An 11,183-nucleotide genomic window follows, 5' to 3' on the forward strand; every position below is an offset into this window, starting at 1 on the left:
CAAGAGCTAAAGACTTGCTTGTAAGACGTGTAGAAGTTGGATTGAGTAGGTAGAGTTGACTGTGAAGACTGGGCGAATATCGATTGAATACCGGATCATCTTATCATGAGGTGGTACTCGTTAGCTTGCCTCAGAGCCGGACGCCGGTCTACCAGCTTATCATGGACTGTCAATTTGAAGAGAAATAGAACATAGAATTCAGATATGAAACAAACGTGGGTATCGTACAAAAAGGTAGTAGTGAGAAAAAACCCCCCAAAAAGGAAAAAAAAACAGAACAGGTCAAAACAGGTCAAAGCCGGACAGGATGGAGGACCTCAGTCTTCCATCTGCTCATCCTTGACCTTCACCACAGGCGAACCAATAACGGAAGAGGTAGCACTCCCCGAGTTCCTCCTCTTGTCCCTTTTTGGAGACCTTGAAGACCTCCCGGCGCGACCACGCCAATGGTGGTCGGCCGTAGAGTCCAACATCTTACTTCCGCGCGCCGCGTCCGGCGCCGAAACCCTCAGAATTAGACGCGGGACGGGAGGCACCTCATCGACCGGGCTGTTACCCCGACGGGGGGTGCCAGCCCGGCTCCCAGCCCGGCTGACACTCGCGCTCTTTCGGCGCGAGGCACCGATGGAAGGGGATGGTTCCTGAGTGGAACGGGGGGTGCTAGTGGTGGTCCTGGGCTGAACGGTCTTGGGCGTCTTGCGGCTTTGCCGCCGGGGAGTTGCAGGGCGCGGGGTGGCTGGTGCAGGCGTTGATTCCTTTGGCTTGCGGATGCGCAACTGGCGGGAGGCCTCGGCGGGAATGCCGACTTCCAACCCAGCGACACGCGCATCCTGCTCTCGGCGCTGACGGTTCAGCTCCGCTGGGCGGCAGCTGAGGGTCTGCCGTCCACTGGGGATAATAAGCTTGGCAAGCTCCTCGGTGGCAACGGCCCAGCTCACCTCAGGGAGAGGGGTCACATTGAGGCCGGGGTCAAGAACCCCAGGGGTGCGCTCGCGCCCGGGGGTAACGACCTTCGCGGTAAAGGATTGTGTTGCCGTGAGGTACGTCGACGCAGCCTTTTTGCGCCCTTTGCTGGACGGCGGGGCCATGATGGCATCCATTTCTTGAAGACTGGTCTGAGACCACCAATCCTCACTGTACTCGCTCTCCCCGCTCAGTCCCGAGAGATGACTGAGAACTCCGGAGCACAGAGCACGGTCACTGTACCCGCCCTCGAGGATGCTGATCACGCGGCCCTCGACGCCAAGGCCCTCTTCCTGTGCCAGGCTGATGACATCTGCAGTGAACTTGGCATAGAATTCAGTGGGGACCTTCACGCTGTGGCGCTGCATCCCGCTGCCCTCCCACTCACTGGCATCAAACCCAGCAGATATGAAGATCGCTGCTTTGGGTGGTGGACAACTAGGATTTTGCCGTCGTTCTTCACTGAGTGCCAGTGTGCGCTGGCGCAAGAAGGAACGGGCCTTGGTTAGCAAGGCGTTGTACTTTGTTCGGTACAGCACCCAAAATTCATCCATGGTATCCCAGCCTTCGAGGTGCACATTCCAGATGGACTGGTTTTGTGCCTCAAGACAAAGGCTGGCTCCCATGACCTTGTCACGTTCACCGTTCTCACACGGGAAAGAGTTCACATCGTGCAGACTGTAGTACCCGATCGCTGCTTTGGTGTATGGAGGAGCATCTACGTAATCTGCGAGTTCCTTGGCATTGGTCCTGGCCAAGAACTCTCTCCGTGCTTTGTTCAGCAGCTTGGAGTTGTGGTCGTACGTAATATCCTGGGATCCATCACCATGGTGCAGGTCAAAATCGAGGATCGCAGCATGGGTCAGACCATGAGTGCTTGCGGCATGTGAGATACCGACATGAACGTTGTTGATCCAGCAAAAGCCGGAAGGAAAGTCGGCAGAGCAATGGTGCCCTGGTGGCCGAATACAAACAAAGGCCCGTTGAACAGGACCAGGGTTGAAAACCCGATCAATACCCTCACAAACACCACCTAAGGCCCCCTCAAACGCCTTGATCGACTCGGAACATAGATACAGATCCCCTTGGCTCAACGGAGGACCAGCCACCGTGAGACCATTGTCAGCTCGGATCTGCTGCCTAGCCACTTCGTTTCCATCGCCGAGGAGGCGTTCTTCGGCACATTCACCCATCCACTTCAGTTCTGACATCCATTGGGTTCCATGAACGTCGGTAACAGCAGTCTCAGACAGACGCACCTTGCGATCAGTCTTTACGATCTGGAAGGGGAATCTCTCTAGGCTCAGACTGGAGACTGAAGGGAGGGCTCCGGCATATCGTGATCCCAGACGTACATAAGCTGCAGAGATGCCCACGGCACAGGCACGGATGCGCTCTGGTCTTTCCACAATTCCATCGAGCTCTCGTTTTGGCGCTTCGAGTCGGGAGTAGCGGTGACCATAGCAATCATCATGTAGAATCACCGCTGTCTTGGTGTCGAGACCGCCCGATTGGTGTGAGACAAGCTCTTTGGCGAAGTGGACAGCGGCAACAGAGGAAGCAGTGGGAACGATGGCTTCGGGAGCCGACCCCGATGCAAGACGTGCAGTAGGCATGACAGGTGAGTTTGCGGTGGGTGGCGACACCGCAGAAGTGAAAGTGGTGTGATTAGGAGTGTGAGGTATTGGAGATTGGTTTTTGTGAGGCTGCGAAACCGAACGAAGTGATGCAGCGGACTTGCGCTTCTGGAGAGGCGCATTTGATTTGCGCCGTTCGTCTCGAGCAGTAGAGCCAGTCGACGATGGCGGAGTAGCCGGTAGAGGGTAACTCGAATGTGAAGAAACAGATCGAGAAGCTTGAGAGGACTGAGAAGGAATAAAAGGACCAGATCGAGGGTCTTGAACCGTGTTAAATGGTGGAAGACTGGATGGTACAGGCGACAGTCGAGGCGATGCAGGCAATGGAGTTATTGTCGCCAGAGTGAGGCGATTCAGAGCATCCATCATTTCATCATGCGACTCATCGATGTTGTTGTTGCCCTCACTGTCGCCGAACGGCGGGTCCTCCTGACCGGAGGGGAGCTTGTGTGGGTCCATATTGCAGATGTCGATTCATCTACAAAAGGGGATCTATGAATAATAAATAGATACTGAATCGCATTGATTCCTGATAGAAGGAGGGAAAATGATAGGTTGATGAATAGAGGAAAGGGGAACAAAGGGAACAAAGAAACAAAGAGGCGCGTGTGGGGGAGATCATTCACATGTTTGGCTTAGTCCACATGTGGAAGGGCCTCAGTCGATCTCCATACCATACTAGAACAACTACACGACACATTCTTTCGATCATTCTATTGTTTGAGATCACTTTCGAATATTTAGTCAATTTAGTAGCTTTAGCTTGAATAACATGTATTCAGAAGTGATTCATTCATTCTCTCACTTTGCACCCAAAAGCATGCTCGTGCTCTTCATTAGGGTCCATCAAGCAAGTACCCCAAGTCTAATACAAAAGAGTCAAACAATAAAGACAAGAATTGAACAATATGCAGACCGTCTAGATCATTGCATCCATCCCATGAAACGCCGTAAAACCGCACCCATAACCTTAAACCGAGATCCCCAAACACCAAAGCTGTAGAAAGATAGACAGAGAATAGAAGAACTTAGAAGTAAAGTGACCATGGTTAATCTAGCGCGATCGCAGACCGCGCCATTGATACCACTGATACCAACGACGATGGAAGGAAGCCTTTTCATCCATAGAATCCTGTGATCGGCGCCGCACCTTCTCCTCCTCCTTGCGGGTTTGCTTCTCAGACTTGAAGCTGCGGGTTGCATGAGAGTTGCAGAAACAATGCATATGCACGGTCTCGACGCTGACGCCTGGGCAGCTGTTCCGCCGGTGGCCGGCGCAGACGCTGTTGCCCGCGTCTTCCTCGCATTGGCACCACTCGTAGAGTGTGAAGTATTGGCGGCACATAGTGGGTTGTGAGATGAATGCGGTTCTTTGAGAAGATAAGGTGTTTTGACAGTCGACTGTTGGGGTTCGTGCAGGTCCCGCTATGCGTTTCCTCCGGAGTCGATGGTCGAGCTGAGGGCTGGTAAAATAGCAGGTGAATGAGGATGTCAAATGCCAGATGAGGTGGAAATGGTATGTGAATTGTTTGCGTTGTCTAGCTGAAAAGCTTGATCGGAAAGCCCGGAAGAGTATGGGTCTCAGCTATTGATATTGAGGTGTCCACAGCTTCAAAGCCTCGGGTTCAGTCCAGCTGAGGTGAGACGCGAGGAGATAATGAGATAGTAGATGTAGGTTCAAGTCGGAGAGGTTGGGGAAGTAAGAAGAAATGGGGAAAAGTGAGGGTAAGCTCTTTAAGATGTTCCGGGCCAACGGCGGATGTGATAATGTAATGATGAGTTATAATAGTGACCATTGACTGGGTTCTATGAATGGAACCACGGCTATTGAGTAGAGCTGACGTCAAAGAGAATTAAAGGATTCTCAATAATGATTTCTTTCAATAACCAATCATATTGTGTATTGGATTGATCCTATTATAAGACTGATGGCTGGGGACTAGTACCTTATAGACCCCGAATCTTACCCCATCCGTCGCCTTATAGCTATACAGGTTACATCTGACACCACCGAACTAGGTCGTATTTTTGTCTGGACGAGAGCAACTAAGTTTCGCTTCGGCTCTTGAGCTATTATTACTTAGTAGAAGGCCACAGAACCAACTTGGCAAGCGCCTGTTGGGGGACAGAGGCAGGCGAGGCAACGAAACTGAATATGCCCAGGCTGCAGGCATTCTTGGCTGACACAAAGCGAAACAAGAAAAAAGAAAAAAAAGGCGGCTATTGTTCTGTTTCAACAGGTTCAACAAAGGCAGTCTTGTCGAAGATGAAATAATGCAGCCTTGTAACAATCAAAAATAGAGATTCTAGATCCTGCATCAAAGGTGGTGAGTTTGAAACTCAACGGCGACAATCTGATCGACAAAGGCTAGCCGGGAGCCATTCAGCCCTGACAGGTTGAGACGAACTGGAGGATCCGCTCATACCCGGCGCTTCTTTGCAGGGGTCGTGCAGATCCGTGATTGGAGAGATCTGTCTGACTTGGCGCCAGGAGGGTGCAGGAATTCTATGCGGAGTGGACTTTGTATCGTCTAGCGCCGAGATGGCGAGATGAAAAGAAATATAAAGTTGGACGTCAACGGTCACTTGACATTCCTGGGCACCGCATGGGCTGGAGTCTGGACAAGATGGATGATCTCAGTGTCGATCTTTAAGATGCAAACGGAGCTCGATCAGATCGTGTGGCGCGGGACCAGCCGTGGGCCGTGCGTGGCGGTGGCACAATGTCACGTGAATGGAGTTGCCCGCGGAATCGATGCCTCAGGCCTTGATTGTAATCCGATTTCTAGATAGCTCAAGTCTACTCCCGAGGTCCGTATTTACCTCTTAGTCAATTGGATATACATCCTTTTCAACTTGTACAGTCACTTGCCTGTGCACCTGTATAATATCCAACAACCTCGAAAAGGATTCCCGAAAGAAAGCGCATTGTCCTCTCCAACCTGCAATGACAACCACCGCACCAACCCAACCCCCCTCAATGGCCACAGCAACACCCGCCCGCGCCTCCACACTGTTGGCAAACATCACAGCAGTCAGCGCGCGAATCAGCACAGCCACCCTCCAATCCCCCAACCCCTCCAAACCCGTCCGTCTAGTGGCAGTATCCAAACTCAAGCCCGCCTCCGACGCGCTCGCCCTGCACCAACCGCCAGCATCGCAACAACACTTTGGCGAAAACTACCTACAAGAACTGCTCGAGAAATCCCGCCTGCTCCCGCCAACCATCAAATGGCACTTCATCGGCGGGCTGCAGAGTAACAAATGCGTCACGCTGGCGCGTGACGTGCGCGGCCTGTGGGCTGTCGAGAGCGTCGACTCGGAGAAGAAGGCAAAGCTGCTGGATAAGGGGGGGGGGAGCGGAGCGCCGAGACGGCAGCGACGAACCACGACGACGGGAAGCTGCGCGTCTATGTGCAGGTTAATACTTCGGGCGAGACGAATAAGGCTGGTGTTGAGCCCGATGCTGCTGTTGGGCTTTGTCGGTATGTGCGGGAGCAGTGTCCGAGACTGAAGTTGCAGGGTGTTATGACTATTGGGGCTATTGCGAGGTCGAAGGCTACGACGCCGGAGAATGAAAATGAGGATTTTATTTGTTTGAGGGAGACAAGGGATAGGGTTGTGAGGGAGTTGGGGTTGGTCGGGGAGGAGGAGTTGGAACTTAGTATGGGGATGAGCTCGGATTTTGAGGGCGCTATTGCTCTTGGTAGTGATCAGGTTCGGGTTGGGACTACTATCTTTGGGGATCGGCCGCCTAAGGCGGAGGCGAGTGTTGTTTAAGTTGAGGAGTTTATGAGTTACGATTTGTCTTGCATTGGGGTGGGAAGTAGATTCAATGGAGATCTGTTTGTCTACTCAATCGTGCCATTCGGTGTTATTGTCCATGGCAAGATCCTATCGAGGCCTCACTAAGAGGTGACGCTTGCAAGCCCAGTCTCTACTCATTTTACTCCTGTAACCTTAAGGCACCTCCTTTGGGTGGGGGATTGAGGTGTATAGAGAACGGAGGATCTTTTTGAAAGAAAGAGAAAATACAGAGTATCATGTCACCACAACTCTTTCGTTGAGTGTGGTTGTAACCATTTCATATGGAAGAATTCATACAATATCTTCATCCCCCTCATCAGCGCCCATGACCTCATCCTCATCTACATAACCATCTTCCTCACCATCAGGTGCGGCATCGCCGATGGTGATATCTCCATCGCCCATGGCCTTGATCTTGGCCTGCGTCATCTCAAACACATACTGTCCAATGTGCTCAACACTCGCCATCGGCGTACCCTCAACCGCAGCGTTAGCCTCTCGCGAAGACGGGAACATCTCGCCAGGTGCCAGCAAGAGCTTATCAGGCCGCTGTAGAAGAAGGTCGAATGCGGGCTTGAGCTCGTAGCACGATTCAAAAACTTCACGCCGGCCGAGGATGTACAGACCCAGCCGAGCGCGGGAGAGAGCGACGGTGAGACGACGGACATCGCGCAGGTATCCGACGCTGCGGGTTCGAGTAAGCGAAAGGATCACATCTAGATTAGTATTAGCAAAGTTGAACGTTTGAGTGGCAAAATGTAAGATCTTTAGACTCACAATCATTCTGCTCTCCCTGGTACCGATCCACCGTCGTCACGATCTTGGGCATCCCAAACATGGGATTCTTGAGACAGCGGTGAGTCAACACATCCCGGATCAGAGCTGTCTGTCCAGCATACGTGGCCAAGATCGAGATTTTGGAGGCAGGGTAGCCCAAGAGGCGCATGTACTGGTATATGGCCACTGCGTATTCGGCTTCGCCCAGGTTCTGGATGAAGTGAGGTGTCGGCTCCCGCTCACCGGATCCCTCGTAGTCGGGCACATCGATGAACTGGTAATCGAACTGGAAACCGGCATTGGCCTTCTGGTACTCCGGAGCAGTCTCAACGACCGGGAGATCTCCGAGTTCCTTATACCGCCAGCGGAAGAGCTCTGCAATGGAAGGTCGCGCACGGCCCTGCTTATCCAGATTGATCACGGGGACACCCAGTCGTGTCAGCCTTAAGAAGAGACTTTGTTCGAAATGGGCATATTGGCGGAAGGCCATGTTCTGAATGATTGGGGAGTTCTGATAGTGATCACCACAGAGAACCACACGCTTCAGTGGAAGTTCGCCGTTCTTGGGGTTCTGAAGAGCATTGGGGATGAAACTCTCGACTTCGGTGATTTGTGCAGCTTCCTCCATGACCACGTTGTCGTAGTGGAAGCCGAGATCAGCAATCTCTTGCTGGCGCATAGCTGCATGGGTAGAGGTCATTGCGATTATTCGGGCCTCCTTCACGAGGAGATAGTTCGCCTTGTCGCGAGGTTGTCTTAGGATCTCGAATGGCCGAATGTCTTCTAATTCAGAGAAGATTCGAGCAATGTGGCGTTGACAACCTGCTGCGGTGTCGATGATCGCTTCCTTTGCGGCTTCAGCTTCGAAGAGAGGCTGGGGGGCGTTTGCAAAGTATGCATGGAACGGGAAGGAGGAAATAATCTCTTCAGATGATACTCCTTCGGAGTGTGCACGATCCCAGAATTTGGCCCATGCCGGCTGGACATAAACTGTGTTGAAGTAGCCTGCAGTCTCACAAGAGTTTCCATGCGCACCCTCAACTCCAATTGATGCTGCCAGCCGCATCACCTCCGATAGATATTGATTGCGATTATCAAGGAAGGATTCGACTCGTCCGTATTTACTGTAGTTGGACTCAGTTTCCAACTCTTCTTCGCCGTGGCCCAATCGCAGCAAGTGCCGTTCATCAATATCAAGAGCAATAATTTTCTGGAACAGTTGATTAAGCGCTTGGTTGCTGTGTGCGATGAGTAGCGTTCGTTCTTTGGGGAAGTTGTGGTAGATGTTGTTAATGATTTGGGTTACGACATCAGTCTTTCCGGTACCAGGCGGTCCGACGATGACAGTGAGTCCAGGCTGTGTTCCTGATGCAATTGCTTGCACCTGGGCGGGCGTGAATCGGACCTTGTTCAATTTGGGTGCGTCGACAGGGTAGGGACCAGGGTTTGGTGGCTTGTATGTGGAAACCATCATGTTGCTAGGCGCCGAGTGTGCCTCTGCAGCTTGTTCCCGGCGTCGCTTTTTGGGCGCGGGAGGCTCTGCCACAGGCTCTTGGTTACCATAATGGATAACGTAGGGGGGTCCGAAGCTGGAGTTCTCAGCCGCCGAAGGCTGAATCCCCGGGAAGCTTTCGACCAAATGAGACCAGTCCAAAAGGGTATCTCGGAAGTCGACGGTGTTGAGTCGGTTGGGTAGTTGTGTGTATTGAGCACCGGCGGGATCTCCATAGCCCAGGAAGATATCTTGAAGCCAAGAAGGAAGTGTCATATCGGACACGATGAGCTTCTGCATCGTTTGCAAAATTGACTTGAAGTTGTTCTCCCTGCCCTTTCTTCGTACAATGACGTTGATCATGGGGTAAACGTCCGCTTTGCCATGGGCCTGCTTGTCCTTGTCCGCTTTGAACGCAGCCGCATCCAAGTTCACGATCAATCTTCGCAACCGTGCCCGGGACTGTGAGCCATTTGTCTGACCAGGGTATTGCCGCAGTGCCCGACCTTGCTCATCGAGCACCTGTACGATCTCGGCGGTTCGAAGATGGGTCAACTTCGGGGCCTCGGTAGCAGCCTGTCCCGGGTGAGCGGCAGTCGGGGGGTGAACTGCCAAAAGATAGACGACATCGTCAGGACGGAGCGAGTCCCATTCTCTCCTGACATTATCGGCGAGCCTTCCCACCTCTATCGCGATCTCGGCTCTAACGAAAGCCGGCTGTGTTTGCCCAACCTTTGGGGGCGCAACATCAATGATAGCAGGCTTCGAGATTGGAATTGCCATCCGCGAGAAGCCCTCGAAGATGGTGCTTCCATCACGGGCCGCCTTTGGCTGTAGGCGTTTCAGAACTGACTCCATATCCTTGCGGATCTGGAAGAATGCTTCCGAGCGGTAGAGAAGGAATGAGCGCCAAAGGAAGTCTCCAAGACTCAGATATTGGAGGTTCAGCTTGGGGATTGCCAGAGGCCTGGATCCATCGTATGTCTCATTCCGCAACAGGGCCGGATCGTATAGATGTTCTAATGTCGGGAGGGGGCTCAACTTCTCGACTGCTTCTTGGAACGGGATCTTGCGTTCATAGAAAGATGCCAAAACTTCGAGATAAAATTGCCGGTCCAAGGTGATATTCGAAGATTTTGGGTAGCTTGTGCGGAAACCCAGGTGGCCACAAAGGCTCTCGAGTTCGGACTCATCTAGTGAAGCCAGCTGTCCCTCTAGATCTGTTCGCTTCTCAATCGATCCCATGTTGGAGAGTGCAAGAATCATGAGTTTGTCTTTGAAGAACTTCATTGAGGTTCTTTGCAACTGGGACAATCGTTGGCAGTGTAGATCGTACACTCCCTGTGGAGAGAGAGCCTCCCCGGTGTAGTCGTCGATTGCAAACTCGACAAAATGCTCGAGCAGCCCGTGGAAGTCACGGAGGAGCGCATTCTCGGGAACGCGATATAATTGTGAAAGGCGAATGACTGGTAGAAGGTTGAGGTCCTTCAATAGCGTGTTAACATAGCGCCTAGTTGGAAGCTGACTTTCGAGATCAACCAAAAGCTCCATAAAACGTTCGCAGTATAACAAGTTCTCATTCTGGTCCTTGTCAGGCCCATTCATCCTTTGAAAGAAATCCAAGAGCATTGTGTATAACCATGAACGTTCAAAGCGCATCTTTGCTTTGGCCGCATCGTCGGCAGCCTCGTAACGTTTTGTTGAGGCTCTCCATGCCTTTCGGAGTGCTGGGGCTTTCGCAATGATGCGCTCTCTGGTTGCGTCGCTAGCCAGGTTGTGCCAGACTGAGATCGAAACGAGGGGCGCACATTCTTTGCGAATAAGTGTGTTCTCGAGAGACTGGAAGGCACTGATAATGAATGATATGATCGAAAGTCGAGAGCGAATCGAGATTGAATGGCCAATGCTCATCGAGAGGATCCGGTGGAAGAGATTGGAGAAGTCATCGGGACGGTCGGAGAAGATGTCTAAGGCTGTTAGCTTTGTCGTCCTGTAGACGTTGGCGCATTGACTCACCCCATATCGGCAAGTGCTCGCGATGTTTCACGCTGACAATCAAGGCAATCAGCAGCACATGATGGTTTGATGCGTCCTCAGTGTAGGTCGGCCACAGGAACCTGGACATCAGTTAGCAATAGCCAGGCAGCATTGATTGTGTATAGAACATACTTCTCAAGAATGTTCAGATTCTCTAGGATCAATAGCGAGCGACTATTGAAGGCCTCTGCCTCTAAAGGATCCCACAATTGCTTCTTGATGACATCTGCCTTGGCCTTGCGGACTTTCGCGTTCAGCCAGTGGGCCTTGGCTAGCTGCACCCACGGGCTTTCGTCGCGAAAGTCCACGACTGTAGGCCTTGATTCAAGACTCTGCGCCATCGCAAGAGTCAATAGGTCCCTTAACCTAATTGATTGGGTTGATCAGGGAGGGGTTGATTGGCGCAGTCGGGGAACATCTGAGTTGGTGAAGCTGGGGGGAGCTTTTCCAAAAGTCTTGGCTCTTAAGTT

General features: G+C 52.2%; 4 protein-coding genes across 4 annotated transcripts; 1 reads left to right on the forward strand and 3 right to left on the reverse strand.

Annotated features, from left to right (window-relative positions):
- Nucleotides 1-317: 317 nt before the first annotated feature.
- Nucleotides 318-3,059, reverse strand: N7515_001773 (histone deacetylase hosB; the record flags this gene model as incomplete). The annotated part of the gene is made up of 1 exon (XM_056662517.1): nucleotides 318-3,059. The coding sequence occupies one exon, from the start codon at nucleotides 3,057-3,059 to the stop codon at nucleotides 318-320; it is 2,742 nt and encodes a 913-aa protein (XP_056524630.1).
- A 595-nt stretch (nucleotides 3,060-3,654) lies between these two features.
- On the reverse strand, nucleotides 3,655-3,945 carry N7515_001774 (uncharacterized protein; the record flags this gene model as incomplete). Its single annotated transcript, XM_056662518.1, has 1 exon — nucleotides 3,655-3,945. The coding sequence occupies one exon, from the start codon at nucleotides 3,943-3,945 to the stop codon at nucleotides 3,655-3,657; it is 291 nt and encodes a 96-aa protein (XP_056524631.1).
- Nucleotides 3,946-5,547: 1,602 nt separating this feature from the next.
- On the forward strand, nucleotides 5,548-6,380 carry N7515_001775 (uncharacterized protein; the record flags this gene model as incomplete). The annotated part of the gene is made up of 2 exons (XM_056662519.1): nucleotides 5,548-5,904; nucleotides 5,961-6,380. 2 exons carry the CDS (start codon nucleotides 5,548-5,550, stop codon nucleotides 6,378-6,380), a joined length of 777 nt encoding a protein of 258 aa, XP_056524632.1.
- A 318-nt stretch (nucleotides 6,381-6,698) lies between these two features.
- On the reverse strand, nucleotides 6,699-11,054 carry N7515_001776 (RNA helicase aquarius; the record flags this gene model as incomplete). Its single annotated transcript, XM_056662520.1, has 4 exons — nucleotides 6,699-7,123; nucleotides 7,185-10,649; nucleotides 10,693-10,793; nucleotides 10,846-11,054. 4 exons carry the CDS (start codon nucleotides 11,052-11,054, stop codon nucleotides 6,699-6,701), a joined length of 4,200 nt encoding a protein of 1,399 aa, XP_056524633.1.
- Between the last annotated feature and the right edge of the window lie 129 nt (nucleotides 11,055-11,183).

Source organism: Penicillium bovifimosum (genome assembly GCF_028826915.1).
Source record: "Penicillium bovifimosum strain IBT 22155 chromosome Unknown utg000002l_segment0_segment0, whole genome shotgun sequence".
NCBI lineage: Eukaryota > Fungi > Ascomycota > Eurotiomycetes > Eurotiales > Aspergillaceae > Penicillium > Penicillium bovifimosum.